The sequence below is a fragment of the Carcharhinus amblyrhynchos genome, chromosome 1, assembly GCF_965287045.1.
Source record: "Carcharhinus amblyrhynchos chromosome 1, sCarAmb.v2.hapA, whole genome shotgun sequence".
NCBI classification, from domain to species: domain Eukaryota; kingdom Metazoa; phylum Chordata; class Chondrichthyes; order Carcharhiniformes; family Carcharhinidae; genus Carcharhinus; species Carcharhinus amblyrhynchos.
Genome location: NC_137324.1, coordinates 10,161,462 through 10,183,258, shown reverse-complemented (window position 1 = coordinate 10,183,258; position 21,797 = coordinate 10,161,462). Strand labels below are relative to the sequence as shown.

Genomic DNA, 21,797 nt, shown 5'->3' with positions numbered 1-21,797 from the left:
TCTATTAACTTCACAAAGTTGATCTTGCCTGCAGCAACGGGTAGGACCAGCTCACTAGTGCAGTTTAACGGGTTCATGAACTCTTCCACTATACCTACTGGTTATTTCCATCTGATTTGAATTATTATTGTCACGTGTATTGGTATACAGTGAAAAGCATTGTTCCTTGCGCAGTATGTGGAGAAGCCAGCATTGGACTGGGGTAAACACAGTAAGAAGTCTGACAACACCAGGTTTAAGTCCAACCGATTTGTTTGATGGTAAACTCATAAGTTTTCTCTTCGTCAGGCGAATGGAGAGTTCTGGCCTCAGACAGAGCACATAAAGCACAGACAGTTTACAGATTATTGTAATCTGTAAACTGTCTGTGCTTTATGTGCTCTGTCTGAGGCCAGAACTCTCCATAACTTAGGTCGAGAGAAAGATCAACTTAATGCAAAGTAAGTCTGTTCAAAACTCTGACAGCAGCAGGGAAGAAGCTGTTCTTGAGTCGGTTGGTACGTGACCTCAGTCTTTTGTATCTTTTTCCTGACAGAAGAAGGCGGAAGAGAGCATGTCCAGGGTGCATGGGGTCCTTAATTATGCTGGTTGCTATGCTGAGGCAGTGGGAAGTGTAGACAGAGTCAATGGATGGGAGGCTGGTTTGCGTGATGGACTGGGCTTCATTCACAACCCTTTGTAGTTTCTTTCAGCCTTGGATAGAGCAGGCTGTTGCTTCAACTTTGCAAGTTATAGGGCATTGGTGAGGCCGCAACTGGAGTACTGTGTGCATTTTTGGGCGCCGCGCCTGCGCAAAGATATTTTGGCCTTGGAGGGAGTGCAGAGGAGGTTTACTAGGCTGATACCGGAGTTGAGGGGGTTGAGCTATGAGGAGAGGCTGAATAAACTGGGCTTGTACTCATTAGAGTTTAGAAGAATGAGAGGAGATCTCATTGAGACGTATAAGATGATGAATGGGATGGATAGGATAGAGGTGGAAAGACTCTTCCCGCTCAAAAAAGACAATAGGACTAGGGGGCACAGCCTCAAGATAAAAGGGGGGCGGTTTAGAACGGAGTTGAGGAGGAACTTCTTCACTCAAAGGGTGGTGAATCTCTGAAATTCTCTGCCCGTTGAAGTGGTGGAGGCTGCCTCGCTAAATATTTTTAAGACGCGGGTTGATGGGTTTTTGATAGGAGAGGGGATTAAGGGTTATGGGGAGAGGGCGGGAAAGTGGAACTGAGCAGCGACAGATCAGCCATGATCTTATTGAATGGCGGGGCAGGCTCGAAGGGCTGGATGGCCTACTCCTGCTCCTATTTCTTATGTTCTTATGTTCTTAAGTGTTCACTGCTTTATAGAGTTGTTTTACATTGCAATGTCCACAAGGTGTGGCATGACAGATGTTTTGTTGATGTCAAGGTTTCTGCACAAATGAGTTGCTTGGAATCGAGCATAAGTTGGAGGATGAATAGAGGTCACATAGAACAGAACAAGCTACTGGAAGACAAAGGGGGAGGAGAAGGAGAAGTGCTGTCGGCAGGAGGCTGTATCGGCCCAGGGTACTCAGGAAGCAATTTTCTTATCTGAACCTCAGTGAGGAATAACTTGTAAAATGTTGGTACTTTCATAAGGACACCCTCGTGGAAATCAGTTCCTTGCTCCAGAGCAAGTCAAAGGACCTCGTGGCCAGTGGCTGCGAATGTGATAATAAACTTTAATACACCTTACTTTTTCAAGGCTGGAGCTGGAGATATTGGCAGCATCCCAATGTGCTGTATGAAAAGTCAGGAATAATAGTAAAATGGACTATTATTTAAACGGTGAAAAATTACAACATGCTACTGTGCAGAGGGACCTGGGGGTCCTTGTGCGTGAATCACGAAAACCCAGTCTGCAGGTACAGCAGGTGATCAAGAAGGCGAATGGAATGTTGGCCTTTATCGTGAGAGGGATGGAGTATAAAAGCAGGGAGGTCTTGCTGCAATTGTACAAGACACTGGTGAGGCCACACCTAGAGTACTGTGTGCAATTTTGGTCCCCTTATTTAAGAAAGGATATACTAGCTTTGGAAGGAGTGCAGAGAAGGTTCACCAAGCTGATACTGGAGATGACGGGGTTAGTTTATGAGGAGAGATTGAATAGACTGGTCCTGTACTCATTGGAGTTTAGAAGGCTGAGGGGGGATCTTCTAGAGACATATAAGATAATGAAGGGGCTGGACAGGGTAGAAGCAGTGAGATTATTTCCACTTAGAAAGAAAACCAGAACTAGAGGGCACAGCCTCAAAATATGGGGGAGTCAATTTAGAACAGAGTTGAGGAGGAACTTCTTCTCCCGGAGGGTAGTGAATCTTTGGAATTGTCTGCCCACTGAAGCAATGGAGGCTACCTCATTAAATATGTTTAAGTCACAGGTAGGTAGATTTTTGACCAATAAGGGAATTAAGGGTTATGGGGAGCAGGCGGGTAAGTGGGACTGAACCACTATCAGATCAGCCATGATCTTATTGAATGGCAGGGCAGGCTCGAGGGGCTAGATGGCCTACTCCTGCTCCTATTTCTTATGTTCTTATGTTCACTGAAGCGCTCGATTCAATGAGACATAATTACATTTTATTCTATTTTGTCAAGAGACAGGCAAGGCAGAGCAAGTGCATGGCTTCACTCGGATTGCAATCTCCCTGATATTCAGGGTGATTGCTTGCTATCCTGCTGGCAGTTATGATGTCTTTGTTCAATGGCAGTAGATTGTGCCAGCTGCATCTGAGCTATCACGGAAAGCTGAAGTGAAAGGTAGCAAGGGCCACTCCAGTGTGCAGCTCCAGTGTGCTCATGTGTGTAATAAGCAGATGGCATTGGAGGGTAACAATGCCACCCATAGAAGGCCCAGCTGCGGACTGCACCTCTCAGGCTGGCAGAGTTCAGTGTGGAATAGCTGACTTACATGCAATAGTGAGTACACTTTGAGTGGCAGTGTGAGAAGATGAATGATGTCCTCAGCAGACTCATTCTCCACTGACCTACTGCCATTCATCCAGGGCCGGCACCTCAGCAATCCTAGTAATTGTTCAAGGACAAATTGCTGGACTGCTGTGAGATCCTGCGAGCCCATTTCATCATTGTATTGTGCACCTATCAGAAAGTTTTAAAGTTTCAAAGTTTATTTATCCATGTCACAAGTAAGCTTACATTAACAATGTAACAAGTTTCACAACATCAGGTAAAAGTCCAACAGGTTTATTTGGACTCACAAACTTTCGGAGCTCTGCTCCTTCCTCAGGTGAGGTTGTCTGATGAAGGGGCAGAGCTCCAAAAGCTTGTGATTCCAAATAATCCTGTTGGACTTTAACCTGGTGTTGTGAGACTTCTTACTGCGCCCACCCCAGTCCAATGCTGGCATCTCCACATCATGGCTACATTTAACACTGCAATGAAATTACTGTGAAAATCCCCTAGCCTCCACACTCCAGCGCCTGACACAGTGAGTGTCAAATCCAAGTGATGGTCTTTCAGCAATGCTGTCTCCTTGCTATTCCTCCATTGCCTGGTCAGATTGCATCTTTTTTGGATACCTGATAAAAGAAATACAGAAGGATGAAAGCAAATTATTGCAGATGCTGGAATCTGAAACCAAAAGAGAAAATGCTGGAAAATCTCAGCAGGTTTGGCAGCATCTGTAAGGACAGAAAAGAGCTGACGTTTCGAGTGCAGATGACCCTTTGTCAAACCTTTTGGACAGAAGGGTAAAGTTGGGGTACAGGGTGGAGTGGTGGGGACAGTGAGAGTAGCTGCTTAGGTCTAACTTGTTAATCAGAAGACAGTGTGACATTAGTGTACTATGACATATACGCGCAAAGGAAAATTAAGCATACATGTATCCACATCTTCCATAGTTTCACCCCCATCATTGGCTTAACCTCAACTATGGCCATTCCCATAATGGCAAGCACTGTCATCTCTATGGGGGAGTTGGGACGTGCAGGCTGGCTTGTCCCCCGTGGTTAATTCCTGCTGCTTCCAGTTGTGCACCATATTGTCCCAGTTGAGAGATGGAAGTGTGTGTCACTGAGCATCATATAATCTGCTCGATGGCTGTGGCTCTCATGACTGAATAGCTGCAAGTGTGTGCAAAATGTGGGATTTGGGCATAAACAGTACTAAGCGAGTGAGAGTCTAATGGAGCATGTGAATATCAGGTATGAATCCTGTTTGGTTGAGGTTGTTGGAAGGTAACTGTTGGGGGTGTGATGATTTGAATAGGATCTGAGGCTAATGCCGCAGTTGATGGAATCTGACATTTGGGGACCTTGGGCACTCATGTGAGATCATTGAGCTTCTTGTGGCACTGCATCCAGATCCTCCGGGATAGACTCCTGACTTGCAAAGCTATATGATTCCAATGTCTTCCGAGTGCTTGTTTGCAGGGCATTCTAGACCCCTGCAGACAAGGGCATGAAGCACTCATTCAAATAAGCAGGCATGACAAAGTTGGCATCGTATTGAATGTGTAGGGGTTAATCGCCACATCACAATCCCCAGGCCCGTTTCTGAAGCTTATCGTTATCAAACAAAACTTGGCACCGAGCCACTTGAGGGAATATTAGAACCTAGTGACAAAAGGCACTTGCAAGGAACATCCTAAACAGGAAAAGAGAGAGGCTTAGCAGAGAATTCAAGAGCTTGGGGCCTAGGTAGTTAAGAGTGCAAGAGGTCAGAACTGGAAGATCAGAGGAATAGGGTTGCAGGATTGGCAGAGAGTATGGAGATACGGAGGGTTGAGGCCTCAGAGGGATATGAAATCAAGGATGAGAATTTTAAATTTTGAAGGTTAGAGTGTGGAGGTTCAAAGAAGCAAATTGTTAAATATTTTCTTTTTACCTTATTTGCAAGGCCAAGAGGTGAACATAAGAACTAGGAGCAGGAGTAGGCCATCTGGCTCCTCGAGCCTGCTCTGTCATTTAATAAGATCATGGCTGATCTTTTCTTGAACTCAGCTCCAATTACCCGCCTGCTCACCATAACCCTTAATTCCTTTACTGTTCAAAAATTTATCTATCCTTGCCTTAAAAACATTCAATGAGGTAGCCTCAACTGCTTCACTGGGCAGGGAATTCCACAGACTCACAATCCTTTGTGTGAAGAAGTTCATCCTCAATTCAGTCCTAAATCTGCTCCCCCTTATTTTGAGGCCATATCTCCTAGTTCTAGTTTCACGCACCAGTGGGAACAACTTCCCTGCTTCTATTTTATTTATTCCCTTCATAATCTTATATGTTTCTGTAAGATCTCCTCTCATTCTTCTGAATTCCAGTGAGTAAATCTACTCAGTCTCTCCTCATTAGCAAAACCTCTCAACTCCGCAATCAACCTAGCGAATCTCGTCTGCACCCTCTCCAGTGCCAGTATATCCTTTCTCAAGTAAGGAGACCAAAACTGTACACAGTACTCCAGGAGTGGCCTCACCAGCACCTTATACAGCTGCAACATAACCTCACTGTTTTTAAACTCCATCCCTCTAGCAATGAAGGACAAAATTCCATTTGCCTGCTGTACTTGCAAACCAACTCCTTGAGATTCCTGCACGAGGACACCCAGGTCCCTCTGCACAGCAGCACACTGCAATTTTTTACCATTTTACTGTTATTCCTACCAAAATGGATGACCGCACATTTATCAACATTGTACTCCATCTGCCAGACCCTCGCCCACGCACTTAGACTATCTATATCACTTTGCAGACTTTCAGCATCCTCTGCACACTTTACTTATCTACTCATCTTAGCGTCATCTGTGAATTTTGACACACTACACTTGGTCCCCAACTCCAAATCATCTATGTAAACCGTAAACAATTGCGTTCCCAACACTGATCCCTGAGGCACACCACTACTCAATAATCGCCAACCAGAAAAACACTCATTTACCTCCACTCTTTGCTTTCTGTTAGTTAACCAATCCTCTATCCATGCTGATACATTGCCCGTTACACTGTGCATCTTTATCCTATGTAGCAGTCTTTGGTGCGGCACCTTGTTAAATGCCGTCTGGAAATCCAGATACACCATGTGGTGAGACCACACTTGGAGTACTATGTACAGTTTTGGTCTCCTTACTTGAGAAAGGATATACTGGCACTGGAGGGGGTGCAGAGGAGATTCACTAGGTTGATTCTGGAGTTGAGAGGGTTGGCTTAGGAGGAGAGACTGAGTAGACTGAGACTATAGTCATTGGAATTCAGAAAAATGAGGGGAGATCTTATAGAAACATATAAGATTATGAAGGGAATAGATAAGACAAATACAGGGAAGTTGTTTCCACTGGTGGATGAAACTAGAACTAGGGGACATAGCCTCAAAAATAAGGGGGAGCAGATTTAGGACTGAGTTGAGGAGGAACTTCTTCACACAAAGGGTTGTGAGTCTGTGGAATTCCCTGCCCAGTGAAGCAGTTGAGGCTACCTTGTTGAATGTTTTTAAGGCAAGGGTAGATAAATTTTTGAACAGTAAAGGAATTAAGTGTTATGGTGAGCGGGCGGGTAAGTAGAGCTGAGTCCATAAAAAGATCAGCCATGATCTTATTGAATGGCAAATGGGCTCGAGGGGCCAGATGGCCTACTCCATCTCCTAGTTCTTATGTTCTTATATGAAATGGGAGAGAGGGAAGTGGAAACAAATAATCAATTTAGTTCAAAGTACCTGCACCTTCTCACAGGATGTCAAGTCAAATCATTTAAAAAAGTATTGGGAGAAAGGGAGAGAGAGTGAAGAATAAACTAAGCAACTTCTGTGAAGTGTTGGAGAACAGAGACTAAAAGACTAAACAGTATTACAAGTAAATTTATGAACAATGCATCATGCAAGGTGGCCTACTCCTGCTCCCAGTTCTTACATTCTTATGTAACTGGGAAGGATTCTTTCTATGGTGCAATTGTGAAGGTTGGTGAGAATCATAGCAGACATGCCGAATTTCCTTGGCCTCCTGAGAAAGTACAGCTTTCTTAGTTGTAGCATCAGGGTGGAGGGACGAGAACAGATTGTTGGTGATCTGGACACCTAGTCCAGTGGCTTCACCACTCTCAATAGGTTCATGGTTATCTTCTACATCAACTAAGTGGCAACACCTCAGCCAGGCCGAATCAGCATCTTTTTTGTACTGTGATATAAATTCTTATGATTGTTTGAAACTCGGCATTGTTGCATTTGTCCTGATGAGTGCAAGGTGAAAAACTTTGGCAACATGTGCCTCTTTTCAGCAACGTTTAAGTTCTGTATGACTGAATAACAATATCACTTTCCCACAATATCCCCAAATCTCTTCATTAGCTTTGTGTCAAAAAAAGCCGACTCCATTGTGCCAATGTATGTATTTTTTTTTCCTATCTACTGTTGACCTCTTTCCCTCTGCTTTCACCAGCTGCCCTGTCTCCCTTCACGGTGGCGAGGAGGATCGGCCACCCGTACCAGAACCGTACCCCTCCGAAGCGGAAGAAGCCCAGGACCTCGTTCAGCCGCCTGCAGATCTGTGAGCTGGAGAAACGTTTCCACCGGCAGAAGTACCTGGCCTCAGCCGAGAGGGCAACGCTGGCCAAGGCCCTCAAGATGACCGATGCCCAAGTCAAGACCTGGTTCCAGAACAGACGGACCAAATGGAGGTAATGCCAGTCATAAGAAGCAGTTGGAGGCCAGTTTGCCCCTTGAGCCTGTCCCATCATTCAACATACCACTAAAAATCTTAGAAGGCTTTCTAGGGTAAATGCTTAGAGGCTATTTCCTCTAGCTGGAGACTGTAGTGCTGTGGAGAGATGGTGGTTTAGTGGCAATGCCAGCAGACCAGTGATCCAGCTGTAATTCTCTGGAGACATGGGTTCAAATCCCATCATGGCAGCTTGTGGAATTTAAGTTCAAATTAATAAACCTGGAATATAAAGCTAGTCTCAGAAATGGTGACTATAACAACCATTATAATATTAAAAAACCCATCCGGTTCACTAATGTCCTTCAGGGAAGAAAATCCACCAGCCTTACCCAGACTGGCCTACATCTGCCTCCAAACCCACAGCAATGTGGTTGACTTTCAAATGCCTTCTGAAATGGCCAATTAAGACACTCAGATCATTGGGAATGGGCAGCAGAATTTGGCATGACCTGTGGTTCCTGAATCCTGGGAAAGAACCTTAAGAACTAGGGATGAGGGCTCACATTCAGGATTGAGATGGAGGTGAGGTTTCTGCCTTCTGAGAGTTAGAAACATAGAGGAAAGGAGCAGGAGGGGGCATTTTGGCCCTTCGAGCCTCTCTGCCATTCATCACGATCATGGCTGATCGCCCAACTCAATAGCCTAAAACATTGAACATATTCAAGAGATGGCTCGATGTAGCACTTGGGGCGAATGAGATCAAAGTTATGGGGAGAAAGCAGGATTAGGCTATTGAGTTGGATGATCAGCCATGATCATCGGCTCGTTGGGCCGAAGGGCCTGTTTCCAGTGCTGTGTTGTTCTTTGTTCTTTGTGTGCAACACAGATAAATGTACCGTTCATTGAGTACACAGGGGAGAAGGAAAGGACAGAGTGCAGAATGTAGTGTTACAATCATAGCTAGGGTGTAGAGAAAGATCAACTTAATTTGTGGTAGGTCCATTCAAAAGTCTGTGGCAACAGGGAAGAAACTGTTCTTGTTTAGTACATGATCTCAGACTTTTGATTCTTTTTCACAAAATCACAGAATCATAGGTTACTACAGTGCAGAAGAGGCCCTTCAGCCCATCGAGTCTTCACTGATGCATGAAATGCCCTGACCTACCCAGCTAATCCCACTTGCCAGCAGTTGGCCCATAGCCTTGAATATTATGGCGCACCAAATACTCTGATTTTTCCCAACGGATGAAGGTGGAAGAGAGTTTGTCCGGGATTTGAACCCATGTCTCCTTAATTATACTGGCTGCTTTTCCGAGTCAACGGGAAGTGTAGACAGAGTCAATGGGTGGGAGGCTGGTTTGCGTGATGGATTGGGCTTCATTCACGACCTTTTGTAGTTTCTTGCAGTTTTTCTCTTCAGGTCAGCCATGATCTTATTAAATGGCGGGGTAGGCTTGAAGGGCTAGATGGCCTACTCCTGCTCCTATTTCTTATGTTCTTATGTTCTCAGAGTAGGAGCCATACCAAGGTGTGATACACATGGAAAGGGTGCTTTTTATGTGCATTCTACCATTCTACCAAACATTATTCTATGAATGGTTTGGTAAGCCATTTCAGAGGGCAGTGAAGAGTCTGGAGTCACATGTAGTCAAACAGACTTTCATTCCTTTCCCTCAAGGGACATGAAGTCAACCAGATGGGCTTTTATTTATCAATGATCAGTGTCAAAACTAGCATTATATTCCAGATTTATTCATTGAAATTAAATACTACAGCTACTGTGATGGGATTTGAACCCATGTTCTCAGGACATCAGCCAGGGTCTCAGGATTGCCAGTCCACTGACTTTGCCACTATGCTGCCATGTGCCCTCACATCAGGGGCTGTACCTAAAGCCATCAGTTTCTCAATGGGTGAGTGGTGCTAGAATTGTTGCTGCTGTCAGAACTAGAGGAAGTTGGAGGTGGAGCTGGTTATGTGCAAATCTAGAGCCAGCAATGGTTGTTCGGGATGGATTGGCACAAGTCAGGAGTGTGATGGAATAGTCCCCACTTGCCTGGATGGGTGCGGCTTCAGCAGCACTCAAGAAGCTTGACACCACACACACAAACATTCAATCCCTCCACCACCGACGCTCAGTAGCAGCAGTGGGTACGATCTACGTGATGCACGATATCAATTCACCAAAGGTCCTATGACAGCAACTTCCAAACCCACAATCAGTTCCATCTAGAAGGATAAGGGCAGCAGATACATGGGGAACACCACCATCTGCAAGTTCCCCTCCAAGATACTCACCATCCTGACTTGGAAACATATTGCTGTCCTTTGCGGTGGCTGGGATTTTGAAATTCCCTCCATCACAGTGGGTTAGCACTGCTTCGAGAGACGTTGCTTCGAGAGTTGCCTAGTGCTTCACGTCATTAGTGTACGCTTAAACTGGACCAACTGACGGGCAACACGACAGCTCAGTGACTATCACTGTTTGCTGTGCAGATACATGGATTTGGGCCGGTGTCTGCAGGAGTTTGCACATTCTCCCCGTGATTGCGTGGGTTTTCTCCGGGTGCTCCCGTTTCCTCCCACATCCCAAAAACGTGCTCTTAGGATGATTGGTGTAACAAATTGTCCCTAAATTAGTCTCCCATCAATCTTCCCCAATACGTGTAGACAAAGGTCATGGGTAGAGGAGGGGACTCATAATGTTAAAATGGGGGCATGGGCTCGTTGGGCTGAAGGGCATGCTGTGTTGTTCTTTGCTCTTTGCTTGTTCTTTGTTCTTTGTTTTGTATAATCGAGGCAAAACAGGTGGGTGACAGAAGGAACAAGTTATAGTTTGGAGGAATTGTAAATGGTTCCAGCAAAACCTGCTATCCTGGGACAATGTGAAGGGCACTTTTGAATTGAAGTTGGTGACTGCATTGTCAGTTAAAGTATGGAGCATATTTTCAGTCACTTTAGCCTCCCTGCATTAGTTGTTTTATACCGTAGCTTTGCAGGACGGTATTTGTGTGATGTTTGCTATTCAGCACTGCCTTCATCAGTCTAATTGCCTGTCATCAACATAAGAATCTGATGCTACCCCCGAGGAAGTAACAATTACCAAGATTTGTTTGGTAAATTGCAGGTCGCTTTGCCGCAAGTCAGCTGAGCAGCCAATGTGTTCAAACACGCTACACTTGAGCGAAGTATGAATAGGATAATTTCAGAAGAATGTAAGAACAAATGAAAGACAGCGATCATTTGCAAATTGCTCCCTCACTCAGTCTATTTAGATACACGTTTGTCAGTTTAATCTATAAGTGAATACTGTTTCATCTTTTACTTTTGACTTTTGGCTTCTTGGAGCAGTGGGTAGTAAGGGCGTGGAATGCCCTGCCTGCAGCAGTTGTGGACTCACCAACTTTAAGGACATTCAAATGGTCAGTGGATAGGCATATGGATAATATTGGAATAGTTTAGGTTAGAGGGTCATTAGATTGGTTCCACTGGTCGGTGCAACATCGAGCGCCGAAGGGCCTGTACTGCGCTGTAATGTTCTATATTCTATGGAAGGCACAATGGGTCGAGGCATTGAAAATTATCAGGCATTTTGACGAGGAGAAAAGGTTTCCAGTAGGGTCGTTAACCAAAGCATCCACTTATAATGTCTGGCAAACAAACCAGAGAGGAGATGGGGAGAATTTATTTTAGCACAGATGAGGTGAGTCCAGAACTAGGGGTCGTAGTTTGAGGATGAGGGTTAAACTTTTTGGAACTGAAGTGAGGAGAAATTTCTTCACCCAGAGGGTGGTGAATGTGTGGGATTCACTACCCCAGAGAGTAGTTGAGACCAAAACGTCATGTGATTTCAAGAAGAAATTAGCTATAGCTCTTGGGGCTAAAGGGATCAAGGGATATGGGAGGGAAGGGGGGATCAGGATATTGAATTTGGCGATCAGCCATGATCATAATGAACGGTGGAGCAAGCTCGAAGGGCCGAGTGGCCTACTCTTGCTTCCAGTTTCTATGTTTCCACTTGACCTCAGCTACTTCCTGTGGTAGTGAATCCCACACATTCACCACCCTCTGGGTGAAGAAATTTCTCCTCACCTCAGTGCTAAAAGGTTTAACTCTTATCCTCGAACTACGACCCCCTAGTTCTGGCCTCCTCCCTCATCCGGAACATTCTTTCTTAATCTACCCTGTCTAACCCTGTTAGAATTTTATCAGTTTCTATGAGATCGATCCCCTCTCACTCTTCTAATCTCCAGTGAATGTAATCCTACCCTATTTAGTAGGGGCCATTTTCCTACATCACCGCTCTCATTTGCGAGTGCAGCGTGGTGGGAGAACCTCGCATCTGACTCTTCTATCCTGCCACGCACGCATCTCCCAATGCCGGATTTCCAGCGCCATCTGATTCGTGCCGGAAGCTGGCGGCAACGCCAGGTAAGTACTTTACATCTTATTGAAATGTTATTGTAATGTAACTGGCGGGTCTGGGGCTGAATTCTCAGGCCCGCCAGCATCTTTCACCCCATCAGGGGTATTTCACTCCAGCGGGGTTCACTTTTGAGGAGTTAACGGCTAGCTGGAGTGAAGGGAGAGGGCAATCGGGCCCCCCCCCCCCCCGCCCCGCCCTGCTGGTGGAGGGAGGAGGCATCTTGGCACCGCCCGCTGGGCATCGGGAAGTGCCAAGTGTCTGGGGTCTATCGGGGGTGGAGCCTGGTGGGGGCAGGGCTTAGGGCCAATCAGTGGCAGTGGGGTGGGTGGTGGGGGGGGGGGGGGAGGGGTGCGGTGGTCCCGCTGTCACTCTGCATGGGTGTTGTGGGACATCTTGCTCTGCATTGGAGGGAGGTCAGCAATTGGAGCTGGGGGGGGTGGGGTCGGGACTGCCGGGGGAGGGGTGAAACTGTTTTTGTTGGGGGTGGGGTGCTGGAGTTCGGGGCTGTCTGGGTTGAGGGGAGGGGGTTGAGGCTGGCCCGGGAATAATTGGGGAGGCCTGTGATCAGGCCATGGGGTGATTGGGGGGGTGGCAGCACTGCAGGGGCCCTGGGCTGGCTAGCGATTCAACTAGCCAGCAAACAGAGAGGCTGGCAGTTCAGGGGCACTGCGCGTGCCCAGAGGCCCGCTGGTTTCAGCCCTCTGGGCGGGAATCGGCCTCTCCCCCTGAGATCTAATGATAATAACGCAGGTGACCTCTGCATTGCACAGAGCGAGGGAGGATTCGAGTGCAAACTCCCACTGAAAAAAACAGCATGAATTATTCCTGCTTTCCCACGAAATGGACACTTAGAACTTCTTTGGGAGAATTCTGCCCAGTGTCTCCTCATATCTGCCATCCCAGGAATCAGCCTGGTGAACGGTTGCCGCACTCTGCCTATAGCAAGGACATCCTTCCTCAGATGAGGACATCAAAACTGCATACAGTACTCCAGGTGTGGCCTCACTAATGCCCTTTACAATTGCAGCAAAACACCCCTATTCCTCAATACTTAAATCCTCTCGATATGAAGACCAACATACCATTTGCCCTCTTTACTGCCTGCTATTCCTGCACGCTTATTTTCAGCGACTGGTGTATGAGGGCTCCAAGGTCTGGTTGGGTATCCACCTCTCTCAATTTACACTCATTCAAGTGATAATCTGTCTTCTTATTATTGCTGCCAAAGTGGATAATCTCACTTTTATCCACATTACACTGCATCTGTCATGCATATGCCCACACACTCTGCCTGTCCAAATCACATTGAAGCATCCCTGCATCCTCTTTATAGCTCACCCTCCCGCCCAACCTTGTATCATCTGCAAATTTGGAGACAATACATTCAGTTCTCTCTTCCAAATCATGAATATGTAATGTAATATGTAATTCTCTCAGGTGGTAGTGAGTCCTTTGAAACTCCCTTTCTCAAAAGGCAGCAGAAACAGAGGGCAAGATTTAATCTGCCCCCAAACCCGCAGCATCCCTCACCCACCCCATGATGCACGTTCCATTGATAGAGGTGCTCACCATTGGCTGCTGGCGGAATCTTCTTGTTCCGCTGAGGATTATGGCATTTTGCAGGACTCATCCTGCTTATGGGTAGATGTGAGATTATCCAGTTCGGTAGCAAAAATGGGAAGGCAGATTGCTATTTGAATGGCCACAAATTCGGAGAGGGGAATGTGCAGTGAGACCTGCCCTCGTACACCAGTCACTGAAAGTGAACAAGCAGGTGTAGTAGGCAGTAAAGAAGGCAAATTGTATGTTGTCCTTCATAGAGAGAAGATTCGAGTGCAGAAGCAGGGATGTCTTGCTGCAGTTCTATTGGGTCTTGGTGAGGCCACAACTGAAATATTGTGTTCAGTTTTGGCCTCCTTATCTAAGGAAGGCTGTCCTTGCTCTAGGGGGTGTGCAGAGAAGATTTACTGGACTCATTACTGGGACTGAATTATGATGAGAGATTGAATTGATTTGGATTATATTTGCTTCTGTTTAGAAGATTGAGGAGAGAATCTCATTGAAACTTGCCAAATACTAACAAGATGAGACAGGGTAGATGCAAGAGGATTGGCGGCACGGTGGCACAGTGGTTAGCACTGCTGCCTCACAGGGCCAGCGACCTGGGTAACTTGAACTGGCACATGCCTCTCAGCTGGTTGATATTGTGCGTCTGTGATTGACGGTGAACTTGATCGGCCGAACATCGATTCACCCTTTCATGATTTGAAAAAATGGCTGAAGGCACTGGATACTGCAAAGGTCCTGACAATAATCCAGCAATAGTCCTGAAGACTTGTACTCCAGGACTTGCTGTGCCCCTAGCCAAGCTGTTCCAGTATAGCTATAACACTGGCATCTACCCAGCAATGTGGAAAGTTGCCCTAGTATGAACGGTTCGCAAGAAACAGGACAAATTCAACCCAGCTAGTTACTGCCCCATCAGTCGACTCTTGATCATCAGCAAAGTAATGGAAGGGTCATCAACATTGCTATTAAGCGGCACTTAGCAAAAACTTGACCAGTGGCGCCCAGTGTGGGTTCCACCAGGATCACACAGTTCCTGACCTCATTACAGCCTTGGTTCAAACATGGACGAAAGAGCTGAATTCTAGAGATTAGGTGAGAGTGGCAGCCTTTGACATCGAGGTCATGTTCGACTAGAGTGTGGCATCAGAGAGCCCTGGGAAAACTGGAGACCATGGGAACTGAGGAGACTGGTTGAAGTCATACCTGGCACAAAGGAAGATAGTTGTGGTGGTTGGAGGCCAATCATCTCAGCTCCATGATATCACTGCAGGAGTCCCTCAGGATAGTGTCTTAGGCCCAGCCATCTTCAGCTGCTCCATCAATGACCTTCCTTCCATCATAAGGTCAGAAGTGGGGATGTTCGCTGATGATTACACAATGTTCAGCACCATTCGCCACTCCTCAGATACTGAAGGAGTCCATGTTCAAATGCAGCAAAACCTGGACAATATCCAAGCTTCAACTAAAAGTGGAAAGTAACATTCACACCACACAAGTGCCAGGCAGTGACCACTTCCAACAGAATCTAACCATTGCCCCTTGACATTCAATACCATTACCATTATTGAATCTCCCCACTATCAGCATCCTGGTGGTTACCATTGACCAGAAACTAGCCAGATCAATACTCTGGCTTCAAGAGCAGGTGAGAGGCTGGAAATCCTGTAACAAGTAACTCACCTTCTGACCCCGCAAAGCCTGTCACCATTGACAAGGCACAAGTCAGGAGTGTGATGGGATACTCTCCCTTTGACTGGATGGGTGCAGCTCCAACAACACTCAAGAAGCTTAACACCATCCAGGACAGTGCAGCCCACTTGATTGGCACCACATCCACTCTCTGCACCACTGTAGCCATTGTGTGCTATGTGCAAATTGGCTGCTACACTCATTAAAATCCAATAGTGCCCATACAGTCACAGTCATAGAGGTTTACAGCATGGAAACAGACCCTTCGGCCCAACTTGTCCATGCTGCCCCTTTTTTTAACCACTAAGCTAGTCCCAGTTGCCCGTGTTTGGCCCATATCCATAGAACCATAGAACATTACAGCCCAGAAACAGGCCTTTTGGCCCCTCTTGGCTGTGCTGAATCATTTTTCTGCCTAGTCCAACTGACCTGCACCTGGACCAATAGAATCCCTCTATTAAATCTTACCCGTGTAACTGTCTAAGTGCTTTTTAAAAGACAAAATTGTACTCGCCTCTACTACTACCTCTTGCAGCTTGTTCCAGACACTCACCACCCTCTGTGTGAAAAAATTGCCCCTCTGGACCCTGTTGTATTTTCCCCCCTCACCTTAAACCTATGCCTTCTAGTCTTAGACTCTCCTTTCTTTGGGAAAAGATGTTGACTATCTACCTTATCTGTGCCCCTCATTATTTTGTAGATCTCTATAAAATCACCCCTAAAACTCCTGCGCTCCAGGGAAAAAAGTCCCAGTCTATCCAGCCTCTCCTTATAACTCAAACCATCAAGTCCTGGTGGCATCCTTGTAAATTTTTTCACACCCTTTCTAATTTAATATCCTTTCTATAATAGGGTGACCAGAACTGTACACAGTATTCCAAGTTTAATGTCTTGTACAACTTAGACAAGATGTCCCAACTCCTGCAATACAGGAAGTCCTTAGGCATCTACCAAATTCATAACTATTCCATTGAGAGGGACATAGGTAGCAGATACCTGGGAACAGATACCTTCAATGTTGTTGAGTCAAAATACTGGAACTGTCTTCCTACACCACATGGACTGTAGTGGTTCTTCTCAAGGGCAGTTAGGAATGGGCAATAAATGCTGGCCGAGCCAGCAACGCCCACGTCCTTTGAATGAATTTTCAAAAAAACATAATTTTTAAACGTCTCACTCAGTTTAACCAAAGCACATTGGCTTCTAGTCCTGCAAAGCAGTCCTGTCTGGACTCCCTCCGTCCTGCATCTTCCATCTCTGCTAACCCTTAGCTCTCAACTCAACCCTTCCTCTTCCAGTTCTGGTTTCCTCTACAGACACTAATGGGTGAAATTTCCCATTCCGTCCGCCATGGGAATTGAATTTTTCACTATAGGAGTATGCAAGCATGTTTGGTCATGTTACTGGGTTAGCAATCCTGAACATGGACTAATGCTGTACGTAATATAAGTTCAAATCCCACCTTAGCCTATATGAATCTAAACTCACAACTGGGCGTTCTTTTAAATGCCCATCAGATTCACAAATGTCCTTTAGGGATGGAAAGTTTCTGTCGTCACCTGGCCTACACCTAGGTGTAACTCCGGATCCAGGGCAATGGGTTTGATTCTTAACTAGCAAGCCCAAGAAAGCAGCTCACCTCGACCCACTCAAGGGCAGTTACAGATAAAAGGGCCATGACTTTACCAGCAGCACATAGACTGGGAATTTCTGGCCCTGCCAGTGGGGGAACCATGGCTTTTGGGATGGGAAGGTTTGGAGAGCGGCCAAAAGACTGACTCTTGCTGCCACCCACTTCGATACACTCTGTTAACAGGGTTGGAAAATTTCCCTATAGAGTAAAATACACAGGTACTCAGGAACAGGAGGAAAGACCTGCACAGTGGTTAACATTGCTGCCTCACAGCGCCAGGGACCCAGGTTCAATTCCTGGCTTGGGTCACTGTCTGTGCGGAGTTTGCACATTCTCCCCATGTCTGCATGGGTTTCCTCCAGGTGCTCCCGTTTCCTTTTATATGTCCAAAGACGTACAGGTTAAGTGGATTGGCCACGCTAAATTCTCCCTCACTGTACCCAAACCAACGCTGAGTGCGGTGACTAAGATGTTTGCATGGTAACTTCATTGCAGTGTTAATGTAAGCCTACTTGTGACTAATAAATAAACTTTACTTCCACTTAGCGCAGTCTCAGGATGTCTCAAGGATGTTACAGCTACTTTTATACCATGGCCAATATCATAACAAAGGAAGTGCGGTAGCCAATTTACATACAGCAAGCTCTCAAAAATTAAACATGTGGAGACATGGCAGCACAGAGGTTAGAACCGCTGCCTCACAACGCCAGGGATCCGGGTTCAATTCCAGACTTGGGTCACGGTCTGCGCGGAGTCTGCACGCTCTTCCCGTGTCTGCGTGGGTTTCCTCCGGTTGCTCCAGTTTCCTCCCATACTCCAAAGATGTGCGGCTGGGGTTGATTTGCCATGGCAAATTGTCAGGGGGATGAGCAGGGTAAGTATGTGGGATTATGGGCATAGGGACTGGGTGAGATGGTTGTCAGTGCACCCAGATGGCCTCTTCCTGCGCCGTAGGGATTCTAAACAGAAACACAGAACGCTATAATGCAGAAGAGGCCTTTGGGCCATCAAGTCTGCACCGACACGTGAAAGGCCCTGACCTGCCTGCCTAATCCCACTTGCCAGCACTTGGCCCATAGCCTTGAATGTCATGGCACGATGAGTACTCATCCAGGCACTTTGTAAAGGATGTGAAGCAACCCGCCTCCCAGGCGATGCATTCCAGACTGTTACCACTCCCTGAGTAAAAATGTTTTTCCTCAAATTCCCCCCCCTAAACTTCCCACCCCTCGCTTTTAACTTGAGTCCCCTCGTAACTGAGCCTAAGTAGGCTGTTGCGGAATGGATGTGAGTTGAACAGGATGTTAGTTCTCTCACTGACACTGACCTCATTGTACAAATGGACTATAGAACCAAAGAGGCAGGCACAGCCTTGGTTTAAACAGCATCTGAAAGGCAGCATCTTTACTATTACTGTAAAGGCCCTGAGGTTCATGAGAATGATTCCGGGAATGAAAAGCTTGATGCATGAGAAGCGTTTGAGGACTCTGGGTTTGTACGCGATGGAGTTTAGAAGGATGAGGGGAATCTCACTGAAACTTACAAAGTACTTAAAGGCCTGGATAGAGTGGACATGGGAATAATGTTTCCATTATTAGGAGAGCCTAGGATCTGAAGGCACAGCCCCAGAATAAAGGGACGAACCTTAAGAACCAAGATGCTATACTGGGGCTGTCTGCCTGGATTGCAGATCTAGACTGGGTCTTGAATCCACAGCCTTCATGTTGAGAGGGCGGAGAGTTTCAACTGAACTGTGACAGCCCTCCAAAGCCTGCTACGCCATTGAATTCAGTCACGACTGATCTGTTTATTAATGCCGTCTACCCAGCTTAGTTCTGTCCTCTTACCATCTTCACCAAACAGAAATTTTATCTCTTACGAATGAGAAAGTTTCTGCCTCAGCCACAGTGATGATGCATGCATCCCCACAATACACACACTCACAACTGAAACATGTGAAACATATAAAAGGATAAACTCGTTTGAACGTAATGCCACTATTACTGTAAAGGCCCTGAGGTCCATGAGAATGATTCCGGGAATGAAAAGCTTGATGTATGAGGAGCGTTTGAGGACTCTGGGTTTGTACTCGATGGAGTTTAGAAGGATGAGGGGAATCTCACTGAAACTTACACAATACTGATAGAAGGATGAGGAGGATCTCATTGAAACTTACATAGATTGGACATGGGAATAATGTTTCCATTATTAGGAGAGCCTAGGATCTGAAGGCACAGCCCCAGAATAAAGGGACGAACTTTAAGAACCAAGATGAGGAGGGATTTCTTCAGCCAGAGGATGGTGAATCTGTGGAATTCATTGCCACAGAGGACTGTGGAGACCAGGTCATTGAGTGCATTTAAAACAGATAGATATGTTCTTGATTGGTAAGGAGATCAGAGGTTACAGCAGAAAGGCGGGAGAATAAGGTCGAAAAACTGATCGGCCAAGATCGAGTGGCGGAGCAGACCTGATGGGCCGAATGGTCTAATTCTGCTCTTAAGTTTTGTTTTATTCATTTGTGGGACATGGACATCGCTGGCTGGCCAGCATTTATTGCCCATCCCTAGTTGCTGTTGAGAAGGTGAGCTGCCTCTTGAATCGCTGCAGTCCATGTTCTGTGGGTTGACCCACAATGACATTAGGGAGGGGATCCTTTCCCTTCCTTGACCTTTCTGTCTCCATATCTGGCAATAGACTATCTACCAACATCCATTCCAAACCCACTGACTCCCACAGTTATCTGGACTACAGCTCTTCAAACCCCACATCCTATAAAGACTCCATCCCTTATACTGGAGTTCTATATTGGAACTGTAAACAAATGCGTATGTCTTGCATTTTCCATCTCTTTCTCTCAGCTCCTTCGCCTCCAATGCATTTGTTCCGATGATGCTTTGTTCCAAAGTGGTGTTTCGAATGTGCTCCTTCTTTCTCAACTGTGGATTCCCATCTACAGTTGCCGACAGGGCCCTCAACATTGTGCAGTCCATCTCCCGCGCCACCACCCTCACTCCCTCCCCCCGCTCCCAGAACAAGGATAGAGACCCCTTGTTCCCACATTTCATCCCTCCAGCCTTTGCACGCAAAGCATAATCCTCTGTCATTTTCGCCAACTCCAGCACAATGCCACCATCAAACACATCTTCCCTTCACTCTCTCTGTCTGCATTCCACAGAGACCACTCCCTCCAGGATAACCTAGTCCACTCCTCCATTATACCCAACACGTCTCCCGTCACTCATGGCATTTTCCTGTGCAATTGCAGAAGGTGCAACGCCCGTCCCTTTATCTCTTCTATGCTCACCTCTGCAAGGTCCAAAACATATATTATAGTTTAAGCAGCGTTTCACTTGTACCTCTTTCACTCTGGGCTATTGCATTCACTGCTCCCAATGTGGTCTCCTCTATGTGGGAGAGACCAAGTGTAGACTGGGTGATTGCTTTGCTGAGCACCTTCGGTCTGTGCACAATCAGGACGCTGACCTTCCCATTTCTTGCCACTTTAACATACGATCCTGCTCCCATGACCACACGTCTATCCTTGTCCTGCCGCAATGTTCCAGTGAAGCTCAACGCAGACCGGAGGAACAGCATCTCATCTTCCAGCTAGTCACGTTACAGCCCTCCAGTCTCAACATCGAATCCAACAACTTCAGATGATTTGCTCTACCCCATCTCAATCCTTTTGTTTTCATACTATTTAATTTAATTTTTTTACTGTTCTCTACCTTTTATTTCTTTATCGTCTTTCTTCATTTTTCTTCCCACTCTTTGCCCCGACTTCATCTCCCTTCCCTTACCGTTTCTCCCCCTTTAATTCCCCTTTCTTAATTTTATCTCTGTCCCATCCATTTCCACCCCCGCCGCCAACACCGTCATCTGTCAGAGCTGACCTTTCATTTTACTTTCTCTGCCGTTTGGCCGTTCACGCCTTTTTTTTCCCCTCCGTGGACTGCCACGAGCAGCCTTTCCCCTTTGTTTCTGTGGCTACGACCCATCTTCCGTTTCCTCTCCCTGCAGTATAAATATCTCCCGCTTTCCGGGCCCTTTTAGCTTTGACGTCTGGACTCGAAACGTCAGCTCTTTTTTCTCCCCTTCCAGATGCTGCCAGACCCGCTGAGGTTTCCCAGCGTTTCGGTTTCAGATCCGCCGCAATCCGCCTCCGTTGGCTTTCTGTCGGTCGCGGCGGGAAGGGAACGAGCGAGTACTGCCCCGCTAATCCGCAGTTTTGTCTTGTGATTGTCTTTCAAACCAGGCGGCAGACGGCTGAGGAACGGGAAGCCGAGCGGCAGCAGGCGAACCGGCTGATGATCCAGCTCCAGCAGGAGGCCTTCCAGAAGTCACTGACGCAGCCCCTTCAGCAGGACCCCTTGTGCCTGCACAATGCCTCACTTTACGCCTTGCAGAACCTTCAGCCGTGGGCCGACGACAGCAGCAAAATCACCTCGGTGACCTCAGTGGCCTCGGTGGTCTGAGCAACCGTTAAATGAACAATTGTTTTCGGGTTTTTTTTTCTTCCCCCCTTTTAATTTTCCCGCACCGGCGTAGACGCTGAAAGCCCCCGGTACCAAATAGCGCTGCGTGTTACTGTATATTACTGGCTGGAATCTTTACTTTTTAAAAGAAGTGTAAAATATAAGGTCGTCTCTCCACAAGGAGTTAAAAAAAAAAATCTTGCTAGTGGGTTATTGCAATGCAAAAAAAAAAATTCAAAAAGCTCAATAAATCAAGCTTTTATTTGCGCTGTTTTAAAAATGAGTTTGCCTCAATCGAGTGGAAAAAGCGGGTTGCTTTTAAATAATAGAGAAACTGAAAATGCCCCGAGGCACTAGGCTGGGGAGGGAACAAGTGCCGAGTCTTA

General features: G+C 46.5%; 1 protein-coding gene across 1 annotated transcript in view; it reads left to right on the top strand.

Annotated features, from left to right (window-relative positions):
• Nucleotides 1-21,576, top strand: part of LOC145348897 (T-cell leukemia homeobox protein 1-like) — a 69,105-nt gene extending 47,529 nt beyond the window's left edge. The window contains exons 2-3 of the mRNA XM_080196953.1: nt 7,395-7,632; nt 21,192-21,576. Of these exons, the coding sequence (XP_080053079.1) occupies nt 7,395-7,632; nt 21,192-21,411 (458 nt within the window). The 3' untranslated portion in view covers nt 21,412-21,576. The remainder of the gene's footprint in view (nt 1-7,394; nt 7,633-21,191) is intronic.
• Nucleotides 21,577-21,797: the final 221 nt, after the last annotated feature.